This window comes from Neopelma chrysocephalum, unplaced genomic scaffold (assembly GCF_003984885.1).
Source record: "Neopelma chrysocephalum unplaced genomic scaffold, ASM398488v2 Primary Assembly neopelma1_71, whole genome shotgun sequence".
Lineage (NCBI taxonomy): Eukaryota > Metazoa > Chordata > Aves > Passeriformes > Pipridae > Neopelma > Neopelma chrysocephalum.
In genome coordinates, this window is record NW_020897731.1 from 14,594,357 (window position 1) to 14,618,751 (window position 24,395).

General features: G+C 37.1%; 2 protein-coding genes across 6 annotated transcripts in view; both read left to right on the forward strand.

The window, feature by feature from the left end:
- KLHL5 (kelch like family member 5) overlaps nucleotides 1–8,645 on the forward strand; it is a 61,110-nt gene extending 52,465 nt beyond the window's left edge. For all 5 annotated transcript variants that reach the window (XM_027686515.1, XM_027686516.1, XM_027686512.1 and 2 more), the window contains 3 exons: nucleotides 2,472–2,684; nucleotides 4,903–5,074; nucleotides 7,127–8,645. In XM_027686515.1, the coding sequence (XP_027542316.1) occupies nucleotides 2,472–2,684; nucleotides 4,903–5,074; nucleotides 7,127–7,183 (442 nt within the window). In that variant the 3' untranslated portion in view covers nucleotides 7,184–8,645. The remainder of the gene's footprint in view (nucleotides 1–2,471; nucleotides 2,685–4,902; nucleotides 5,075–7,126) is intronic.
- A 207-nt stretch (nucleotides 8,646–8,852) lies between these two features.
- WDR19 (WD repeat domain 19) overlaps nucleotides 8,853–24,395 on the forward strand; it is a 42,229-nt gene continuing 26,686 nt past the window's right edge. Inside the window, exons 1-14 of the mRNA XM_027686318.1 lie at nucleotides 8,853–8,904; nucleotides 10,405–10,496; nucleotides 10,580–10,645; nucleotides 13,388–13,513; nucleotides 15,230–15,345; nucleotides 15,884–15,999; nucleotides 17,273–17,353; nucleotides 17,616–17,728; nucleotides 19,033–19,206; nucleotides 20,321–20,391; nucleotides 21,530–21,702; nucleotides 21,801–21,915; nucleotides 22,639–22,745; nucleotides 23,157–23,279. Coding sequence (XP_027542119.1) covers nucleotides 8,860–8,904; nucleotides 10,405–10,496; nucleotides 10,580–10,645; nucleotides 13,388–13,513; nucleotides 15,230–15,345; nucleotides 15,884–15,999; nucleotides 17,273–17,353; nucleotides 17,616–17,728; nucleotides 19,033–19,206; nucleotides 20,321–20,391; nucleotides 21,530–21,702; nucleotides 21,801–21,915; nucleotides 22,639–22,745; nucleotides 23,157–23,279 — 1,518 coding nt within the window. The 5' untranslated portion in view covers nucleotides 8,853–8,859. The remainder of the gene's footprint in view (nucleotides 8,905–10,404; nucleotides 10,497–10,579; nucleotides 10,646–13,387; nucleotides 13,514–15,229; nucleotides 15,346–15,883; nucleotides 16,000–17,272; nucleotides 17,354–17,615; nucleotides 17,729–19,032; nucleotides 19,207–20,320; nucleotides 20,392–21,529; nucleotides 21,703–21,800; nucleotides 21,916–22,638; nucleotides 22,746–23,156; nucleotides 23,280–24,395) is intronic.

Below are 24,395 nucleotides of genomic sequence, written 5' to 3' on the forward strand. Positions count from 1 at the left end.
TGACCACCATTGTACTGAACATTTTTCTTCTAATTAATACTCAGTTGAAATTTCCCACGTTTGAAACTTGTCTTTTTTTCTTCCTTCTTTCTCTGCGTACCTCTGAGAATGATCTGTCTTCTATGCAACATCATACATACATCTATGTAACATTCATTAGGTGGTTGAAGACAGCAATAAGATGCCTCCTTAGCTGTCTCGAGAATTCCTAAGACTGTAGAAAGGCAGCTGTCTCAGCCTCTCCTCCTGTGTCATGTGTTCTAGCTCTCTCATCATCTTTGTGACTATCAGCTGGACTTGCTCCAGTGTGGCAAGATCTTTCTTGTACCAAGAGCCTGTTGCATTAGAGTATGAAATTTGGCAGAAGATAACCCCCTTGCATTCCAGCTGGTCCTCAGAGATCAGAGGGGCTGGATGCAGCTGGGCTGAATTTCTGTTTATAACCAGTTCAGTGCTGTAAGTCTGGTCGTGTTCAATAACTTTTATGATCACAGATCCACAAATTTAAGCAATTGGGCTTATTGAAGCAACAGAAATACAGATTTGGAATTGCTGTTGATAAATACACTTACTGCATCAGTGCTAAATATACTAAAGCTAGCCAGTGACTAACTAAGCTAAGTTAGCAATTCAAGCTAAATTAATAAATTCAGTTTTTCACTTCACCCTTAATTAAGCTTAGTTTCACCTGGGTGTGCTCTGATGCAGAAGATTGTGCAAATCTTACCAAAGAGGTGCCCCTGCTTTGGGGCTAGAGAAAGGAGCAAGCCTGTTGACTTGTCACCAAAATGGGGTCATAGTTTTGTCCTCTCAAATGGAGGATTACCCTACTACAGGAATATCATAGTAGAGAAAGCTGGTGATTTACTGAGTGGTATTGTCATTGTGGATGAATATTTGCACTCTGTTGTCCACAAATTTTCACTTCCTGCTTATATGCTATCTGGTGCATCTCCCTTGAGGTACTTGAATATTGTCAGGTAGCAAAAAGCTTTTCACACCTATTTTATTTTTATTTTATTTTATTTTATTTTGGAAAACTAGTCTCCTGGTAAATTAGTACAGCTGAAATGCACCTACAAAGGGTTCTGTGAGATCTGGAACAAGTTCCAAGAATGAGTGGAAATGCTCAGGAAGGAGGGATGAACTTGAACAACCATCAAACAGAGTGCCTTGAACTGCCTTGGAACTGCAGTCTCAGATGTCTAAGTTAGGTTTAAAGCTTCCTCAGCAGAGGATTCAAGGTGTGGTGAAAAGCATCAGAATTAAAGCCTCCATTATTATAGAACATTGAGTAGACTATTAATGGAGACGACAACACTAGATGCCTACAGCTGAAAATCTTAGAAGTGCGTGCAGTATTTCAGCTGCGGGAGCAGTAATTTCTGCACTTTCTAGTAACATCTGTCTGTAACTTGATATATTTCAGATGATTGGTTCAAAACCTTCATATAGAGAAATTAATATGTCTTTTTCCATGTCCAAAATGGGAAGTCACTGCATAAGTGATCAAAACTCTCATGTTTTGGGGGAAGGTAAAGTGGGAGACTTCATTTAAATGTTACATTGCATAAAGGATTGATTCTTAGTCATGAACTTTATGGAACTGCAACAGAGTTTTTCAGTATCCTTCAGTACATTCCTTAGGTTAAACAAGTTGTATTACTAAACATGGGAACTTCCATGGAATTTTTTTTAAGAGTATTAAAATTGTTACTGAGAACTACTAGCTCAATAAATCATATTTACATTGTGTTTGTATTTAAATTTGTTGGTCAGTATATTTAAAAAGCCAAGCAACAGTATTAACTGTGGACATCTTGAATAGTGCTTGATGGTAACTGTTGTAAATTGTTCTCGCTATCATTATATTACAGTATCTAATGTTTATTTGATTATTTAACCATGCTGTAATGTGCCTTAAGCTCTGAAAGTATTTCATTAATGTTATTTCAGGTGGTCTCTCTTACTGGATTTTACTTCTGATGTGTTACTTCCTTTTAGAATGGCTTCTGTGTTCCTACTTTTCCAAATAACAGTGCTGGGCATGTCTGCTTCTATGCCTAGATTGGTCATAAACTCTGTGCATAAACTCTTTATCCAGTTTGATTATTGGATTAAAGATTCATCGGTGATGGATTGCTCCTAAACCAACTTTTTTCATTCTAGCCCTTCCAAAAAGTTGAAATCCTTTATTAGTACCAAATCCTAGAAACCTTTTTGTTAGGACTGAGCAAATTGGGCCACCTAGTGGGTGTGAGGGACTTAACATAGTGCTGTCATTCATGAACTAGAGCCCAGGAAAAGACTGGAGAAAAATCTTACCTGAGTTTTTGCAACAGAACAGTTTATTGAAAGTTTAAGATCTCCTTCTAAACTTCCCTTTTTAACAAACTTTTTAAATCCTTCATATTTCACTGGAAACTCTCTTGTTCAAACAACATTTATTTACTTTCTTTTTTACTTTCTAGGCTTTATGCAGTTGGTGGTCGAGATGGAAGTTCGTGTCTTAAGTCAGTAGAATGTTTTGATCCTCATACAAACAAATGGACTCTCTGTGCTCAGATGTCAAAAAGAAGAGGTGGTGTGGGTGTAACCACCTGGAACGGGTTCTTGTATGCAATAGGTGGCCATGATGCCCCAGCATCAAACTTAACATCTAGGCTGTCAGACTGCGTGGAAAGGTAATATCCCGATGAAGGTGCATCCTGCTATGTGATTCTAATAGTGTTAATTGATGGAGTGATTTATGGAAAGAGCTGTGAGTAGAAACCCAGTAAAATAGTTGTGTTATCTTTAATGGGAATAGAGGAAACTTACATATAAAAACATGTTGTGTAATCATACTATGATTCAATCTGTTACCAAGACAGATTATTTAAAGCAAATTCTCCCTAATGCAATTCATCTCGATTTTTTTAAACAATTTTATTGCATAAATTATGCTTGATAACTGAGAACAACTTAGAATTGAATGCTTTTAAAAATGGAGCAGAACTTTTTCCACACGAGAAGTCTGTATCTATTCATATAATAACTTTCAAAGGAGTTAACAGACAGGTTTTACTCTTTTTGTATCCCCTGATGATACTTGGAAACTGACATGTAATTCAGTCATTCCTAAGTTGGTATGTCTTTATGTAAAGTGATTAATGAATGACTGTATCACAAATTGCAGAATCACATGTGATCTATAAAATAATTTTTAAAAGATGGTAAATACTTCATAATGCACTGGCATTAAGTCTTCACTGGTATTTTAGGTATTTCTGAAATATGCTTTAATTCTCTCCCTGCTCCCCCCAAATTGTAAAACTTTTCTTCTTTCCTGTTATTTCCCAACACTTACAGTGAGTCTTCACCACCCATATTCTCCTTTTACTAAATTTATTAATGTCAGGAGATATCTTTCACTCTCCACGAAAAAAATTCCAAACAAACAAAAACTAAACCAAACCAAACCGAAATAAAAAGACACACCACAAAAAACACCCCAAGAGAGCTGTAGTTTTCAATCTTTCAGGGTCCTAGGAGACCCAAAAATACACAGTGTGGCCCATACCATTTAACATGTGGAATTTGCACTAAAAAGACCCCAGAAAAGTTTGCATATACAAAGTAACATCTTAGCAAATACTAGATTTTTAGAGCAATACAGATAATTAGAAGCCCACGAGAAAGTAATAGGTCCTTGTATTTTTCTACATTAGTACTCTAAAACAAAGTTACAGAACACATGACTTCAGTAAATAGGAATCATCTTGTAATACATTTTGTCCTTGCTCTTTAAGAGGACCATCAACTTCATGGAACTAGTTCCTTTAAAAAATTACCACGATAAGCTTCTGAATATTTGTCTACCACTATATTTGCAATAAAAGTTGTTTTTCTGAGATAAATAAAATGGATTATAAATTATAAAATAAATTGAAAAGTAATTTCTAGATGTAACTTACTAACCCTCCTCTTCTATTTGCATATGTGCTTCAGGTAGTGTTTTTATGTTACGATTATGTAATACTTTGATTAGAGAACAGCAGGTAAAATTGTTGGAGCTCATTATATCTATGCTCTTCATGTAAAAAAATTAAGACTAGTATACTCCAAACTTGCTTTTAGCAAGTGTGATCTAGACAACCTCTTAGCCAAATATATATTTTCTTAGTATAGTTCTTTGGAGCCCTTCAGAGCTCTGTGATTAAACCACTTCTTCTGTAAGCATCTGTAATCTTAACATTATCTCTTTCAGTCAAGTTAAAATATATTCCTTGACCTAAGCATATCATGAACTCTGCTATGTCGTTCTCAGTTTGACTTGTAAGGACTGTTGATACTGTTCTAGAACCACATTTAATGTTTTTCATTAAACCATCTGCCATTTACTGTGCTGATGCATCTGACTTTAAAAGTGCTGTAAATTATCTTAAGGGTTTCGCATCTCACCCAGAATTTTTTCAAACTGTTTTGGGGTTTTGGGGGTGATATTTTTGAAAATTATAATCTTTCATGGCAAGTACCACACTGAATTTTAACAGCCTGTGCTTTGACATACAGTATTTATCATTTAAAGCCAGCACTTGCTCTACTACAGTGTAACAGCAGAACTGTTTGTGCAATTATATGTTTAGACCCGAAAAATGTAGTAAGAGCAGCCGTATGTACGTCTGTATTTATCCATGGAAAGCAGCACAAGTACTTAAGTACTACTTAAGTAGTACTGTGTTACCAGACAACTAAAGAAATAGTCTCAAAGGGAGGGAATTTGAGGGGGAAAAGTCCTTTGAAATTAACACCCAAATCTGTACTCTCCTGTTTTCTACTACCTTGACAGCATCAATTCCAGTACATTTTTCCTGTTGAGCTTTGGCAACAATTTTAGGCCTAACACAAATTATCTTTTAGATATGATCCCAAAACGGATATGTGGACTGCTGTGGCCTCTATGAGCATTAGCAGAGATGCAGTGGGAGTATGTCTTCTTGGTGACAAGTTGTATGCTGTCGGAGGATATGATGGTCAAACATACCTTAATACAGTGGAGTCTTATGATCCCCAGACAAATGAATGGACACAGGTATAGTTTCTCATCAGGCCATCCACTACTATTAATCTTGTTATTTCAAGTGTGCCTGTTTTTACAAGGAGAATTTAAATACTCCTTCTCTAAAAAGCACTTTCTTACTTGTCTGTTTTGAGTGTCTCTTTTTTTCCTTTGTGTACCCTCTTGAGATGACTTACCTCAAAAAGATAGTTGTTAACTTTTAATAAACTGCCTTCTTTCTTTGGCAAGAGTATAGCTATTTTCTTTGACAATTTCAACTAGTTTTAATAAAATGTATTGACATGTTCCCAAAACTGTCACAAAGGGTTCCATTTACATGACTTCCCATTCTGAAGATAAATGATAAATGTAGATTAGTTTTAGCTCTAATATGTCTCTCAACAAGTTCATTGATTTCTTCAAGGTTTTGGTCATCTTTTCATAAATAATACCTTCCTAGTGTGAATGCAATGTACAGTGTGTGCAACCTTCAGAAAGCCTTTTCCCATTTTTCTTTTTGCAGCTTTAAAAAAAATAATTCTTCAGTTCACGATCAGAAACCATTACTGTCTGTTCAAAGCTTAGTTACTTTTATATAGCTCCAGGAATGTACCTCTCTGTTGGAAGAGCACACACAAGGACATCCTGAGCTGGCTGTCCTTTGGTATCTAATGCCATTTGAGATACCCTAAGGCATCTACATCCACAGGAGCCTGACAGATACAGCACAGAACCTATGGGAGGCCAAGGCTCTCCTGGAGTCCAGTTGCAGGCCAGAATGAATGTCGAGGGTCATCTGAAATAGCATCAGACACCAGTATTTAGGCAGCTGAATTCTGACCACCTGAATATGCTATCCCAGTAATAACCGCAGATTTTTAATTCAAAAGAGAACTACATTGCTGTCTAGCAAAGTCTCTGTAACACAGAAAACTCAGCTGTCCATTTCCCCCCACTTCATACTGCTGCAAGATCTTAACACACAAGTCATCAAGGAGGCTCATCAGAGCTCGGGGCCTTCGCTGGTACTGGTACTGGTGATGATAACCCTGGCATTGTTTGTCCTGCTAAAGGAAAAAACAAACAATGTACCAGAGGACAGAAACTGTGCTTCTCACCACTGCACCTAAATAAATCTCGCACAATGTCTAGGTGGTGACCCTCTGTATGTACCTATGTGTCCTTAGCCTTGACCCTCTATATCTCACTGAATACCATGATCCCAGTATATAGGACAGTTTTGAACCCTTCCTAGAGGGTTTTAGAAATGTTTGCATACCTTCCGTCTTGTTATGTCAGCAGTCTGACTCTGCTTTAATCCACACACACCTTAGAAGAGGGTTGTGGAATTTTCTCAGATGAAGTTTGCCAGAGTAACAGACAGCCCAGGATAAGTTCCTGGGAAAAAAATAAATAGGGGAGTTGGCATAAACAGCCTTTTTTGTCTTCAGGATGATCTCTGTACTGCTTAGTGTGCTATTCACGCGCACTCCAGTATGATGAAGGTTAAAAGGGGAAGCCAAGGGGAGTGTTAGAAACTGCTGTCCTCTGTTCAAGTCCAGTAGAATCTCAGCAGAAAAGGATCTTGCCAGAAGCAACTTCTGTTTACAATTAAAGAATAAAGTCTGGGAAATTATTCTGATTTCAAGAACTCTTAACAGGATTTTGTCAAATATTCAAGTGAAAGGGAGAGGTTGCCCCTATCATTTTTGGCATTTTCTGTTTGTGACAAATGCATCGTTTTGCTAACCATTACTCAGTTGTCAGACTGTCTAGCTCAGGTGTCCAGTTTGTACTATATCAAAGGTTTCTTTTTCCTGTGATACTGAATAATTTAAATTATCAATAAGAATTGCTTGATGTTCTTGGGACTTGCTGTTGCTTTCAGAGTGCTTCACTCTGTTATATAAAATATCTTTACTTTTTCTGTGAGTTTGTATCCAAGTTTGGACCAATTTGTAAGTCACACTAACAGAGCATGGGTGATATTATCACTCTACTGCATCTGTACAATTAGGGGAAGACAATTACTTAAAGCTGACTGCATTTATCTCATGGATGGTTGCTTTGTTTCTTTATTTACAGGTTGCACCACTGTGCTTAGGAAGAGCTGGAGCATGTGTTGTGACTGTAAAACTGTAAATTATTGTCTCCATGAAGGTGACATTCTCCTGCATAGACTCAGACAATTCCTTTTTCCTCAAGCAAACTACCAATGCACCAACACCAGCTGCAGGATACCTACCACAGCACAGTCTGAAGCTGATGGGAACATGTTGTTCTTATGGACCAATATTAAGCACTTTTAAAAAAATTATCTTTGTTACTCATATGTTACAAGAATTCTATTTGTAAGAAAATCAGCTGCAACCTGCCGGTTGTCAGCAGAGGACTTCTGTTTAGGAAGCGCTAAGAAAAGGATTGAACTCACTATAATAATCAAATGTTACAGATCCAGGACCTTGATTTCCCTAAACAAGCAGAAGAATGATGCTATAAATGGATATACTTTGATATATTTGGGTCTATATCTGGGTGAAACTATAGGATTGGACCCCGTATATTTAATTTGCCTATAATAAACACATTTGGCTATAGGTAACTGAGTGATTACAACACAGGCTGATGCAAACTATTGTAAATGGCAGCCATAATGCCTGCCTTGGAAATGAAGTTATGTATTTGGTGAATCTTTTGCACTTTTCATCATCATTCCTAGTTTAGCAAACTTTTTATTTAACCAAAGCCTTATTTTAAATGTTGTCTTATTATGCTAACAGAAACCTGCTATTTAATAATTTTTGACGGATATTTTTGATGTCTAGTGTACTTTTTGGATTTTCAAAGTTTTTACGCAAGATGCGGAACATCATACCTTTTTCTCTACTTTGATTCTTATATTTACTTTGCTATTTGTGTGAGTTATTGGAAGAATTCTAAAGTGTGATTAACAGTTAACCAATTTAAGTTTAATATTTGCACTTTGGAATTTTTGAAGCATTCCATTACATCTAGACTAAATACATTTTTACATGAGGCTTTGCACTACTTTGAAATGTATAATTTTATAAAATGAAGAAATTGTCTGTCTTTCCTGTAAGGTTGTTTAAAAATTTAAAGGGCCCGATCCTGCAGGATGCTTGACTGCCACCACTTAAGCGTGTTCAGCATCTTACAGGAGCATGAGTGTGCCTCGAAGGACTGTATCAAATTAGTTACTGTATTTAAGAATTACCTGTTCTTTTCAGATACTTTGCAATTTGCCTTTCTCGAGCCCTATGCTGTTACACCAAATTGCTTTGAATGGTCTAAATGTTCTCGGGAGAAGCCTTTTTGTATTTGCTTTTCTGTGCCTTGTCTCTTATGTTTCCCAAACAGCACCGCGTGTGAAAAACGGGAAGATGTGAACTCATTGAATGGTTTTTTTTGTTGTTTTGTTTTTTTTTTTTAAATTTGAAGTGTCCGATACCCAAAGTCCTTTGTACATTTGTAATTTTAAACGTGTATTTTAACGCTCTCGGCGAAATATTTATTGTTTTAAAAGAAATCAGTGAGACATTGCGATGGACGTTTCGCAGTTGGAATACAGCTGATCTCAAGAGGCTTTGTTGCTGGGTGTGTGCATTTACTCCCTAGATTAGAGCCCGCTCTGTGTGCCCGCGCTCTGGAAACACCCACTTTCCCCTCAGTATTGCCCACACACGGTCCCGACGGCCGCGGCCTCAGGGGGCCGGGCCGGGCCGGGCTCTGTCCGCCCCCTCTGCCCTCTCCTCCCTCTCCGTCTCCAGGGCGACCGCGGCGCCGTGGGCGGGCGGCGCATGCGCGGTGCCGGTGCTGGGCCGGGCGCGGGGGCCGCGATGAAGGTGGGTCTGTCCGGCCGCCGTACCGGGGGGCCGGGGAGCCGCGGGGTCGGGCGGCGGTCGGGGGGTCCGATCCGCGGGGCTGGAGGGGAGGGGGTGGGAAGAGAGGGAGGTGCGGCGAGAAGCGCCGACCGCCAGCAAATGGGGGGCCTGACGTACTTGCCCGCACTCCCGTATTTGTTTTCTTTCTCGTGGAATGGCTTAGGTTGGAAGAGAGCTCATCTAGTTCCAACCACCCTGCCATAGGCAGGAACATCTCTTGCTAGATCACGTTTCTCCAAGCCCCGTCCAACCTGGTCTTGGACACTTATATGGAAGGCGCATCCACAACCTCCCTGGGCAGCCCATTCCAGTGCCTCACCACACTCACAGCAAACAACTTCCTCCTAATATCTGATCTAAAACTCTTTCAGTTTGAAGCCATTCCCCCTTTTCCTGTCAATGCATGCCCTTGTAAACAGTCTCTGTCCATCTTTCTTGTCGGCTCCCCTCAGGTACTAGAAGGCCACAATTACGTCACCCCACAGCCTTCTCTTCTCCGGGCTGAACAGTCCCAATTCTCTCAGCCTTTCCTCACAAGAGAGGGTCTCCATCCTTCCAGTCACCTTGGTGGCCCTCCTCTGGACTCTTATAAATTTTTTTCCAAATCAGACATAACTGTCCGATGTCATTTGTGCTTGTGGCATGTGGTGGTTGTTTTTTTGCACTTCTAGTGAGTAAAATGCAAATTCAGTGTGAAGAATGCCTCCATTTACATTCATCCAAAAGAAGGGAAAAAAACTTTTGCAAAGGCTTGAGCAAGCCTGGCAGACATTTGGACACCGGGTGGACACCACAAGTTTGTGTTTGTCTGATCATGTGGGAGGGGTATAAGTCAGGATAGCAAGCTGTGAAACAAAGTTGTGGGCTTTATCTTACACCCAGGTTACAGAAAAATCTGTATAGGTATTGTGAAAGGAAAAGGAAGTTCAGAAACTTTCTCAGTTGGAAGTCAGAATCTTTTTTTACAGTAGGTTGCTTTAAGGTCTTTGCTTTTCAGACCCAACAGTTCAGAGTAACAGAATGGTTATCTGACTTTAAAAGATTAAATGTTGATGCTTCTGTGTTTTACAAACTAATGATGCTGTCTGGTCCCAGACTTCTCCATGAAATTTAGAAAACTGCTAACATTCTGGTCTTTGAACTGGAACAAGAGAGTCTCATGCAATTTTTTAATTCCTGTAACTAAGATAAAAAATATTAGTTGTGATAGGGTCACAGTTCTTAATGCAGACACCCAGTATCAGAAACTTCAATTTTTTCCACTCAAACCAAAAGATTTATTATGTGGAATTTTGGTACTTTGGTGCATTAGAATCACGCAGAAATTGTGTTTGGATTGGTTTGAGGTTTTTTTACCTTCACAGTACTCAGTTTCTAACATGTTAGAAAGTTGTAGTACTGTTACGTGCTTATGATTTTAAGATGTGTAATTTCCCATAAATGTTTTTTTTTTTTCCCCAGCAAGTATTCAGTCTGTATGAAAAAGCTTGGTCTGGTTCCCTTGTGCAGTTTGCTTGGCAGAAAACTTTAGGAAATTTCCTTGCTGTAACAGGGTAAGATTGCAAGTATTTATTGCGTTTGTCCATAGAAATTAGTGATCAAGAAGGGATTTATTCTGTATATTAATCTTTTGTAGAGGTGATCGTGCTGTGAAAATTTTTGATCGTCATGGTCAGAAGAGAAATGAAATCAGCCTACCAGGGTAGGTACTAAGATGGGTTTAAATTAGGTTTTTTGGTTTTTTCTTTAAAAATGCTTATCTTCTGGTGAGGTACTGGGACAATGTGAGAACTTTTTAGGAAGAGATATATTTTGGGAGAACATACCTGGAAAAGAAAACAAACTGAGCATGTATGGAGTCTGAGGCAGTAAAAGCTGAAATCGTAGTAAGCTATCAAGAATAGTAAAAAAATATATTCTCCTACCCAAAGGAGTCCTTATTAGTAATAAACTCAATCTGTGTCGTTATATTGGGAAGGATCATAATGAGGTTGTATACAATATATCCTCGTCACGCTGACTGCGACTGCATTCTTGCTATTGTCAATTTTCTAACAATTTGTTATCGTAGCTTTACTGAGGAAAGAAGCCCTTTTGGTTTAGTGTTTCTGTTTATATCACTACCATAATGTATGCATTGGCATTTTTGCTTTAGATGGAGAGGGTACTCCTGAAGTGAGTCTCCTTTTTTTCCTGCTTATCATACTTTGGTTCATGTCAGCGAGTGGTGTAGGAGTGTAGAAACTGGATTTTTTTCAAATGAAATTTAGAAAGTTGTGTACTTCGGAAGATGCATCGAAGTTCTTAAAAGGCAGTCAGACCATAGAAACAGGCTAGATGTGACCCAGAGGAAACCTCCCTGGGTGAAAACAGTGTGACATTGGGTCATCATATCATTTTGCTCAATAAATACACTTGTATTGGGCACCATTGCTACCTGATGTAGCAATAGTTTTCATTTGTGAACTGCTCATTTCTTCTTAGTATTTTGCCTGCTTTTATTTCTAACAACCTGATTAATTTTGATTAAAGTAGAGCCCTTAGTCCAAGTGAAACTCCCACTAAGGCTTTTAATCTGAAGCCTCTAGTCTGGAGTCTAACTTCAATTTCCAGAACTTCACTTGCATGTCCCTGTGTCATTGGTAGATATGAGCTAGATTCACTTAGCTCCCCGAGAAGTCTAGAAATCCAGTTTTTGCAGTTCACAGTGGTTGACACATTGCACCAAACCAAGAGATGCAACTCTCATTGTCTTCACCAGACTCACTTGTAAATCACATCTTGCTGTTTGGGTCAGGAGCCATTCATAATGTGGACTGACTATGTCAGTCTCTTTTGCTTAGTAATATCGATAGCCGAGCTTATTCTGTGCTGTATTTTGCAACATGTATGATAAGTGCTCATTCGCTCCAGAAGACTGCCAAAAGTGAGGAAAGCTGTGTGGAATCAGAGGTGTACTCTGGGAAGAGCTTGTGTTGGACTGGGAATCCTCTGCTGTCGTGTGGGTTGGCGAGGGTGGTGTGGAGGTGTGTCTTCCTTACTGATGGACACTGATAGCACCACGTTATCGATGGACAGATGTGAGCCTTTCCTTGAGGGAAACATATAACATCAAAACCAGTTTTATAATAGTGTTATGTTCTCATGGCGAGGCAAAGAGTAGAAGAAACTTGTATAATAACCACATCTTCTAAAGTCTTTTTGAAATAATTAACGTCTGCTTACAGTAGATTGGATAGTGTTGACTTTTTGAGGCCTGCCAGGAAATCTTCTACCTGTGCTAGGTAGTTCTTTTGAATTATTGTTTCCAACCTTTTGCTGTGATTGAAGAATAAATTCTCTTTGCTACTACTGGAATAAATTTCAATTTTTGTGATATGCAGTTTAAACAGAAATAAGTGTGCTTACATGCAGGTTCTCCTGTCAGGCCAAACTGTGCTTGTTTATTTGTTGTTAAACTGTTAACCAATTGCAATTAACTGCTGGACCTCTCCTTACATAAGAATGGAGTTCAGAATGTCAAGTATTCTCTGCTATACTTATTGGTGTTACAAACCTCTCACCATTATGTTGATAGAATTTGTTTTGTTTCCTGCTTACCAATTTGCATTTTCCCCAATTTTTTTCTTTTTTTGTCTTTGTTCCTGCTCACGATGTTGTGATTGGCTGTTAGGTATTCAGGAGTGTATTTAGGGAATAGACTATACGCTTTCTCTGGAATAAACTGCTGAGGTTTTAAAAAGAAAGATAGGAGAACCTGGAACTGAAGACTTACTAAATTCATTTATAGCAGTGTGTATTTCTGTAGGACACTTTTGAAACTGCTTGCAGCAGGAGTTTTCATTAGAATGGTAGTGAGTGAAATTTTTCATAGAGCTACCCTTTCAACCTGAAACTTTCAACTTACTTATCTAGAAAGAGTGGCATCAGGTGACATAGGTTCTTGGTCTGCAGCATATGTGCTTTAAATACATGTTGTGAACAACACTGTTTTCAATTCACTAGAGACTTATGGGTAAGTCTGCTCTCCTCTTCATTATAGGAGCTATTTGCAAGTGGAGATTTTTCCTGCTTCTGCATAGATTTCTTGTCCAAATTTATTAGGCTTGTTGAGAAGAATAATCCCAACTCTGAATAGCCTCTAATGAACCAGAACCTTGCAGGGGATTTTCACTGTCTCTTGAAAATCAAGGTGCCAGTAGTTCAACTACTAGAAGGTAGCAGTCTCTCTTTTATGACCTTCCTTTTAGCCTCTGTCATTTCAATGAGATTTGAGTAATGGTGTGGTTGCTATAAAAGTACAGTTTACAGATAAATCTGCAGTCTGTTGTGGGTTTGCGTGGAAGAAAAAAGGAAGAACAGGGAGTTAAGCTGCATAGTTCTGGCTGTTTCTGTACTCTTGCAAACATATTTTAACATTATTAGTGACTTCTCTTTTCTTCAGTAACTGTGTTGCTATGGACTGGGATAAGGATGGAGATACTTTAGCAATAGTCACAGACAAATCTAGCGCTATATTTCTGTGGGATGCGATCACAAACAAAACAAGCCAAGTAGACAGTGGCATGAGGTAAGAAATTTTTTTTAACATGTTTTTCTAGCATCTTTTTTTAGATACTGGGAGCACTGTGACTTCTTGATGTGGAGGATATATTGCAAGATCATTTTTTACTAGAGTCCGCATAGTACATATACTGTTAAAATAATATGCTACAGTTTGTTGCTAAAGTATTTTTTATAAGATTTGCTTGGTTTGAAGTGTTTATTGTGGGTGGAGATGTTAGTGTTTATAGGGGTTTTGTTTCTTTCTTGAGTGTCAGCAGTGCCAAAGTCTCTAGAGCGCTTCTCTTCAATGTTTCACTTTGTGGTAGCAACTCACTGGCTACACTTTCTCTTTAGTATTTCACATTCCTTAAAGGGAACTTAAAAGTAAGGAAGTGATTTCAGTAGTGCTAGGATTTTTTCCTCTTTGATTTGTAAGGGAACTAAAACATTATTCACAAAGCAGTATTCACTGGTTTAGGATGGGAGGAGATATCTAAGGTGACTGTACTGTAAGGTTCGAAGCCTTACCTTTATGAATTTGGCCACAGACTTTAAACTCTTCTGAGGTCTGCATAACAATCAAACATTGGGTTAATGAATGAGCTTGGTTTAACAATTAAACTTTTGGCTTCCTTGAATCTATTCCACCAAATTCTTGCATTCTACATAAACATTCTGTCTGTAAGAAAGAGAGTGGAAGCAAATCTGTCCTATGTTAAGATGTATGTACATGTTATACTGTGTGAATGAACAGACCATATTGTACCTCCTTTTCATGTGTGAACAAATACTTTGAGGGGAAGAGTAACTTACTAGTATGCAAGCAAAAAAGAACGTAGAAGGTACTTAGCATAATGGAGTATGCAGTAATTGCAGTTCCTTCATGATCTTTCTCTCTAATATTAGAGGTAAATTTCTTACTGGAGGCAGTCTTGCTAGAAAAGTATATATCAGTTTGAGTCCTTAATGCTTCTTTTGTCACAGTGTTATTGTTCAAGCAGAATAAGCACTAAGACGTATAAAGGGTGGGATAATCAGGCTTTTCTTGTATCGTCCCCTTTCTGAAATTAGAGAAGCACAAACAAAATCCCTCATATGCAAACCAAATATATATTGGAGGTCATTTTACATGTCAATATCTAAAATTTGTTTCAAACAGCTATTGCATGCTTACAGTAAAATTTAAAAAGATGGGAGGTACTACACTAATTAGAAAATTCTGATTGAATTTTTTTTTTGCTTGAGGCTTTTTTCTTTTTAACATTATGTATAGTAACTATCTGTGTAGCCTTAAATATACATCAAAACAGGCCTTGCTGTAGCTGAAACTTCAAGTTAAAATGGATCTTTCTAGCTTCCTTATTGCAGTGACTAGAACAAGACCTATTCACTTTTGAGTTGAAGTACAAAAAAATACAAAAAGTGACGGGAAAGTTTCATGTACCTTCATGGAATCTTTGAGTAAAGCTGTGTATTTGGCCAAATTACCTATCAAAAATTGTTGATGTTTGTAGACACATTTCCGTTTGTACAAGTCATGTTACATCACCTCATACAACTTTTTAATACTTTTACTATTTTGTATGTACTTAAATATTTCTGATATTTGTAGAGAACATTTGCTTAATTTAAAAATTCTGCTTGGTCTGTGTGATTTCATAGAATTGCAAAACAAATATGCAAAATGTTTGCACGTGAAAGCAATCTTTATAATAAAAAGTAAAAATTGTCTTTATTTCAGGGATGCAATGTCTTTCTTGTTATGGTCTCGAGTTGGAACTTTACTTGCTGTCGGAACAACAAAAGGAAACTTACTTATATATAACCATCAGACCTCTCGCAAGATTTCAGTTCTTGGTATGCATTGGTTTGAAACTAATCTTACTCATGTGAAAGTGTAATTTTGCTAATATGCTTAGATTCCTTTTTAGTTCTCTATATGTACATGCTAGTAAAAAATGTACATATACTCAACTTGCACCTTCTGGTTTGTTTTACTTAGCAGAGTGTTTTTATAGTGTAGTAAGTAATAGATATATATACATGCCTGACACTGTCTCACGGGAAACTTGCGTTATCTTTTCTGCAAAGGATTTGTGTGGTTGTTCTTGTTGCTAAGTTACTCTTTCTTACATGCTTGAAGTACCTTTGGGCATAAAGGCTAAGGATATAACAGTCTCCAGAAATTCCGTGCAAAGAAATGAAAGAACAAGGGCTGTGGCGTTTCCTATAAGGTCAAAAGACTTCCATCTGGGAGTAGAAGATTTAAAAAAAAAAGGCTCTTGAATTTGTAGTTGCTCTGACAAGTTGTTTTGCATTCTGACAATCTGTGAGTGGCCAAACAGTATATTTCCATCACAGATTTTTTTTTTTGTGGTTGTGTTCATTTTTCAAGGTAAACACACTAAGAAGATTACTTGTGGCTGTTGGAGTACTGAAAACCTCCTGGCTCTAGGTGGTGAAGACAAAATGATTACTATAAGCAATCAGGAAGGGGATACTATAAGACAGGTAGTATTTCTAACCCACATTTGATTTTAAGGCATACTCCTTGTTCCCAGGAAAGCTGGGGCCTATGGGATCTTATGCCTTTTGAATCCCACTGCTTTCAAGGACAAGGAGCCTTTGGGAAACCTCATGTAGGATGAGGGCATATCTAAGAATCTGAGCCTCTGTGTTATGCAATGTGATTTATGATATTAGAGTCTTTGCAATTCTGTTGTGGTCCTGCCTAAATACACTTCTCTCATCCTTTGTATCTGTTGTAAGAGGATCCTATGAGTGCAGCCTTAGTTTTGACTTCCCCAGGAACAGCGTAGAAGAGCTCTGATGTGACTCTTCATAACATCTTTAGGAAGTACTTTTAGTGTTGGTTTTGCTTTGGAGTGGTTTAACAAAGATCTTGGCTCTGATGTGCAAGGATTATTCCTAGGCTGGACCTCTGTTGCGTTGTTGAGAGCTTTGATTCCAATGCTTTCTCCAAGTACACTCAAATCTTCAAGTTAAGAATTCTGTTTGTTTACATACATCACAGTCCTTCCAAGCAATGACAGTTGCTACCTAATGTGCAAATGATTATAATTCATTATTTTTACTTTAATGAACAGTGTTTTCACTAAAAATTTTCAAAGCACAGATCTTTTGTAGTTTATTTCATATGCTTCCTTTGTTGTGTCTGAAGACCACAACTGGAGAAGAATACCCTAATAAATTTATTAGGGTGTGCCTGTGCTTTAAATTATCTGACTTAGGGAGTAGAAGCAGCGTAGCTGAGATGGCAGAGATCTAAGCAAGGCTTGCTTATTAGGTTTTGACTACAAAAGCAACTAGACTGCTATCACTTGCTAAACTTAGATCAGGTATGCCCATTTTAAAATACATTGTAAATATTTAACTTGTATGCCTTATTCTTGGTCTTCCTTTGAATTTGCAACAGTGACCTTTTTTATACTGCTTCAGTTAGTATTGTCTGTGTAATATCATCATGCAAGTCTTCTTCCTCATCTAGATCTTTCCTTCTCTGTCTGAATTTGTGTATCTAACTGTTGCATAACTGTGTTTCCTAGATATTTTTCAGTATATTCTATGCTAACATGTTATTATGATCCAAACTGAGGTCATGTTTTCTCCAACATTTTTTCTTGGTTTTGGTACTAAATGCAATGACAACTTTATCTGTCTGTCTTTATCACTATATTGTAAAGGGTAGGAATAATGCGGTTATTTATCATCAGTATTTGCTACATTAACTGTTGATTTCTCAATCTGAATTTCTTTCTTGCAGACCTCAGTGAGCTCAGATCCCAGTGATATGCAGTTCTCAGTTATGAAGACTGATGAAAGAATGTCAACCAGGGAAAGCACAGTAAGAAGTCACTGCAAAATACTGTAGTTCAAGTGAGAGTAATCTACCTCCATGTGACCTGCTTCCTTTTCCTTTGAGGAAATGGAGCTGACTTAATGCTGTAGGGAAAATTCTTGAATTGATAAAGACTCAGAATTCAGATCCGTGGAATTCTTAAGGATTATTTGAAGTCCTAAATCTCTTCTTTTAGTGAAGAAATAGGGCCTTATTTTAAAGTGATGCCATTCTTACCAAGTTAATTTTTCTTTTCATTCATTGGCAGGTAAGTGTAGTGGTTGGCAAGAAGACTCTCTTTCTTTTTAATTTGAATGATCCTGATAACCCGATTGATCTGAAATTTCAGCAGCCTTATGGCAGTATTGTAGCCTACAAATGGTGAGCAGAACTTTCTTAATTAAGCATTGTGGTACTGACAAGCTGAGTATTTTCCAAGTAGTTCTGATAAATGCTGGAAACTAGATCACCTCTCCCTTGCTCACACTGGATTTTTCCTGGATGTTTTGTAGCCTTTTTAGTAATTCTTTTCCAAACACAAAGTAGTCTAAATTTTGTAATTGTTCTACCTGATGATTCAATGGCTATAAAAGCAGTATTTTCAGATGGAATCACAGTTGGTGTGCTCAAAACACTATTAGAACACTAATATGTTCCTGTCCTGACAGAAAATTAAACTGAAGGGTTTATGGGTTGTTTTCTGTTTGGATGAGTAAATGATGAAAGAACTAGGGATGGAGTTTTGTCCTTCAGCTAGTTTGTTGGTTTGCAAAGTTGTGCAAAGTTCTTATAGACTCCCTGCTGTGAAATACCATTGGTAGTGTTCCTATGAAAAAAACCTAAGCTAGAAGTTTCAACTCTGTACCAAGAACTGGTGTTTCTATGTCTTTGAATCATTGCAGCTTCTCTTTTAATACCTGTTCAGTTAATGTGGAATTGACATTCCTTTACACTATAACCGTAAGAAAACCTGTAGTCATATGCTTCTTAATTTGTGGCCACATATATAACAAGGCATACCTGAACTGCATACCTTGCAGTGATTTTTCTTGCTATTAAGCTGATGAGATATTGTTTTAATTCATCCTTACATGCTGTAACTATTTCTGCCTTAACCTCATTATTTCTACTTGACACTATGGAAAGTAAACAGACCATTTACAAATACACACCAGCGCGCCTGTAGCAAATGTGGGTAGAGCCCCTCCCAAATCTTCGTTCACGAAGCCTAGCCATGATGATGATGATGATGATGATGATGAAGGGCAGAGTGACTGGCATTATTGTTTTTACATGGCTTTGATGGGACCAAATTGGCCAGAACCTTGAAAGGAAAGTTGCCATCTTCTGGCATGCTTATTCCAATGAAGATACCAGAAATCTTTCTCCTGGCATCACTGCCATGTTTGCAACATGCTGAAAGTAAAGTGGCATTTTAAAATGCAGGAAAGATGACTTATGAGTGAACTCTAGGCACAAACATGGTTCTGTCCTTTAAGAACCTTTGGTAATTTTTCCCTTAACCTATTTTATACTATATTGTTTTACATTACATATATAAATTCCCATAAATTGCTTATTTTTCCTATTACAGGGAGGCATTGACAATTACTCCAGCAGTCTGAAAGAAAAATTATTTTGTGTATTGCATTAATAGATCTCTTAATTGTTGTTTTTTGTAACAGGTATGGTGATGGCTACATTATGATTGGTTTCTCACGAGGGTGCTTTGTAGTCATTTCTACACACATTCGTGAGATAGGTCAAGAAATCTTTCAAGCTCACAATCATAAGGATAATCTAAGCAGCATTGCTATATCCCAGTCATTAAACAAAGCTGCATCATGTGGAGACAATTGGTAAGTGGTAGTTTTATACATAAGGAATAGAATGCATCTCCCACAGCTGTAGCTGTCAGGCATTAAAGCTGTGCTTCCTAAGGCTCCAAGGCTCCTTAAGAAGTGAGTGGAAAGAAGATGAGATTAATTGCTCTGTGGAGCTGCTGCTCTGCCTAGAGTTAGAAGCTAATATTGATGAAAATCCCTACAATTGTAATTAACTTTATTGTAATTAATTGTAAACAAAAAAAATAATTAAACTTTAGTATAGATTATTGCTTTTGATTCTTTCTTTTTCTATTATGTTATTGACTACAAAAAAGTCCAAATTTCTTTACTGTGATTTATTGATTGAACATAAACATCTGCTTAATGATAGGAGAACAGTCAATTTAAAACTGTACTGAGTATGCTTGTATCCTGTATCCTGATATCCTCCTCCCTGGTGTTTGGTCTTACCTCCAATCTAGACAAAACTCTCAAAGTGTAAGCAATTAAGGAAAAAATAATTAAAGAGACTGGAGTTCTTCCAAAATGTGTTGTGCATATGATAGAATAGCTACTTTAGCGCCTCATCTGCTGCTCCCTGATTCTGTGATACCTGAATTCTTCAGCAAAAGAGAAACTAAGTGGTGGTAGGAGTCAGACCATTCTCTCTGTCCTCAGCTCTGTGTAGGACTGACTGCTGATTTATGGCACTTGCACATCAAGAGTGGTGTAACTATGAGCAAAGCATGGTGCAACTTCATGTTTAACATACATTGAGTGACATGACAGCACAAATAAACTCTCACTCTGTCCCTTTTTATGTGAAGCAGGATTGAAAGCTATTTTTTTTCATCTTGTGTTTCAAGCACTATTTGTTGATCACTAATGTGTTTCTAAACTAACGTACTGTAACAGGTCAAAAGGGAATAACTGTGTTTCCCAACCCTGAGTTCTTTCAAATTGGATTTGTGTCTTTTCCTCAAATTTTAGTTCTCTGAGCAAATATTTTTGTACAGTGATATAGTGATGTGGTATTTAGAGTGATGGATAACTGAGCATGTGTTGCTCTTTAGGAAATGGAAGGTATTTTGTGTTTATGGTGACTGAGATTTAGATGGGTGAGAATGACTGTTTATTTTTGTTTTAGCATTAAAATCCATGATCTGTCAGATCTGAGAGAAATGTATGCCATAATCAACTTGGATGATGAAAACAAAGGTATGTTAACATTCTCCATGAAGAGAGAAATTTTTACAAATTAAGTATACTGGAATTTTCATGGTGTCTGTTTTTGAAAGTACTGCTGCTGGAAAAACTGTGTAAATATAGAATTTATCAAAAATTCCTTCTGTCCCAAGTTGTAATTATTAAGTGACCAGTAGCAAAATGGGAGCATATTTTATCTGTTCAAAGGATAGAGAATTACAGCTCTCAGAATATTTGATCAGTTAGTGTCATGTGGTTTTGAATCTGTAATACAGGATATTGAGATTATTAAAATAATACACTTAACTGGTTTCCTCTTCTTTCCATGATTTTTGGTGGGGGTTTTTTGTGCTTTTCAGCATTTCTTGTACTGACATATGATACTTTATCTATTTTCATCCTGATATATAGGATTTGTGTCTGTGGCTTCCAGAACAGTGTTACAAAACTATTTTCTTCAGTAATGAGTTACCAGCATTGTCTCCTCATGTAGTATTTGTAAATGCTTTATTTATTGGCAAGTTGCTGGTTGCCTCCAGCATTTTATTTCTAAGAACCTTCCCTCCTTCTCCATTTTTTTCCCAGAAATTTAGGATATTGTCAGCATAATGTTTTCCCCTGTCTCCTTGGAATATTGGTATTAGTCAGTTAAAATATGAATAGGAATTTCCAGACGCTGAAGACCAAACACTGTTTCTGTGTTTAGTACTTACTAATTTGGAGATAATGGAAATAAGATTGAATTCTGCTCAGCTGCTTCCAGTATTATGGTTCACTTTGAATGTGCTGAATAAACTGTCAGTGTTGGAAAACAGGGAGAGAGGTGATCAGTTTTGTAACAGATACACAATCTGGTCTAGTGGAAATTAGGTTGTACCTAGATGGTCTTTAAAGTCCCTTCCAACTCAAACCATTCTGTGAAGACTTCACTCTCAGGAAAATACTATATTAGTAAATTCTGTGTTTGGTTTGAGTGATTCCAATTAATCTTGGAATTATATTAATTGGTTATATTTGAATACATTAGTACCTATATTGTTATATATTAATTCCTACCATTTTCACATTTTAAAGCAAAATAATTATATCTTGGTTTCAGTAGTTAAAGAAAGGATCTTTTTTTTTTTACAAAAACTTGTGAATGTTTTAGGTGTAGATCAGCTGGCTTGGACAGATGATGGACAGTTGTTGGCAGTATCTACACGGAGAGGATCCCTTCATGTTTTCTTGACAAAGCTTCCAATCCTTGGAGATGCTTGCAGTACACGGATTGCATACCTTACTTCTCTTCTAGAAGTTACCGTAGCCAATCATGTGGAGAGAGTATGATAACATCTTTCTTTTAAACTTCATGTAGATATAAATAAAGTAAGTATTAAAAGTGGATAAAAATTGTATTTTTTTGTTTTGTTTTCTTACAGGAGCTACCAGTCACAGTCTCTGTTGAAGTAGAGCCCAGTTTTGTTGCTATTGGTGTTTATCATCTGGCTGTAGGAATGAACAATCGGGCTTGGTTTTATGCACTTGGAGAGAATAGTAAGCGTAAATTCAGTTCTCTTAAAATTAATGCAGTACTCTGTCTCATTTTACAAATTCAGTACTGTGTTTAGCAGTTCTGGACATTCCACGTTGTACACTATAAACTTGAATTGCCATATGGTGCTGTAAGGATGGGATAATGATCTTTGCAGACTGAAGCAGTTACGACAAGGCATTGTAAATAACAATTAAAACTTCATGTTCAAGGTATTGGTCATGAAACGTAGACTGTTTCTTGTTTTTTTGAGATCATCTTGTTAACCAATGAAGGAGTTTTAGGCTTTTAAAGCATTCTATGTCTGTGTCTTTAAATACAAAGTTTGGCAAAGTACCTAGGAACTATATGATCAGAGAGTTTTGTAGATGTTCGTGTTGCTTGTGTGGGATAAGGAAAAATTGGTTATGCTGTATCCAAATTTTAGGTAGTGGATTTAAAGCTTTCATGTTTCTCTAAGCATCACCTTTTTTCAATAACAATATATTAATCAAAACTATAAGAATACTAGTCAGAGTTGCATAAGGAAGGAGTTTCTGTTTGACTTTCTAACCAGTTTTCTGACTGCTAAGAAGAAAGTGTATTTACATGTGACTTGTCTCCTCTCTGCTTAGTTGTGAGTTTTTCACATCTACTTACTCAGCTGCAAATTTAAATGATGATAAGTGAAGACCTGTACAAAATCAAAATATTTTTACCTTTTCTTTTTTGTTTGAATCCTTTAGATGTAAAAAAGCTTAAAGATGTGGAGTACCTGGGGACTGTAGCAAGTATGCACCTTAATTCTGATTATGCTGCTGCTCTCTTTGAGGGTAAAGTCCAGTTGCATATGGTAAGAGCTCTGGCAATTTGGATTGCTGAACTAATGAGTTGATCTAAGTTGAACAAGTTAATATAATTTTAAAAATGAGATAAAATTGAATGATCTTCAATTAATGGAGATAAAAATTAAAAATTCTTCAGAATTGTTTTGCTGGCTAACTAAAATATAAAGCTGAGTTTCTGTAGATTTCAGAAATACAACCTAGTCTAGAAAAGGTGAAGAAAACGTTTTCTTGTCAGCTGTTTAAAAGTTTTATTTTAAAGGTCTCTGGGAATCTGACAGAAGCAGATGCTGGGTTTTTAAGGGATGCACATGAAAGTTTTTTTTTATCTCACTTCTTTACAGTTTGATACAGGCAACACTATGATACCTTATTGTTAACAGTGGAGTTTTTCAGTTCATTCTATTATTTATATTTAGATAGAAAGTGAAGATTTGGGTGCTCAGGAAGAACGAGAAACACGACTTTTCCCAGCAGATGATGATAAATACCGAATTTTGTGCCATGCTTTAACTAGTGACTTCCTCCTATATGGTACAGATGTGAGTATTACTTCTGTTTTTAAAGATTTTTTTAGATGGAATGTATTTCTATCTGAATTATTTGGATTGCTACTCGTATTTTTAGCAAAAAAACCCCTGCATCTATGAACTTTAGAATGGATTATTTTCTATTAAAAACTTTAAGCAAATACAGTCAAAATTGCATCCAGCTTCTTTACTGTTGCATTTATATGACATGCTTTGGCAGGAAGGTGAAGTTTTGCTTTTACTAGTGTTTATTGCAAAACACTGATTTTAATAGCAGAATTTAATTCTGTTGCATTAATGAGAGGGTTGGAAGCAAAAAGTCTTCCAGATATAAGAAAAAACATAGCACTTGGATTGCAAATTTGTTGATTTAGGTGATGATGTGATAAATGTGGACAAAAATTACTAAGGTAAACAAGTGTGATAGCATAAATGGAAATCTTGACTTACTACTGAAGCTTTTGTCCAAAGAGAATTTTTTTTAATGGATTTTTCTGGAGATTTTCCTGTGCATGAGGAGTAGTTCCTTTCCTTTTACTATTTTCTGGCACTGGGAATACAGGGCACATTTGGTATTGTAGTATTGTACTCCTCATGATATCAACTGAGGTACTGACCTTCCAGAGGAAAGGCCAGAACAACTATTTCTGGTTTTATCACTGGTTTAATAACTTGAGTGGTTTTGCAGCAGTTGAGGCCTTTCCCACCTCCTCAGTACCTAAACTGGTACTGGTAAATTTGGGGTACTAAATTTGCAACTGATCATTTTGATGTGTGTGACTTTTACAGTTGATGTCAAAAGCCACCTTTTCAATCAGTGTGACACTGATTGAAATATAGCTTTGATCACAAATCAGTTTGATTGCTTTTCTTGCCTGAATTAGGTACATCTGTTCTTAAGAATGTGTGGTTCTTCCTTGGAGGCAAATTTTTCAGCTTTGTTTGAAGGTTAAGCTTCTCTCAGCAATGAGACAGGCATTTCCCGTGTTTAGAGAACTGCACAGTAAATACAGTTTGTCTCCACAAAGCAGAGTGAGATAAATATCAAAATCAACAGAAAACCGCTCAAACCTCCCAACTCCTTTCTCCATCCCCCCAAAGCCTCAAGTTTTCCTATCCTGCCCAAAA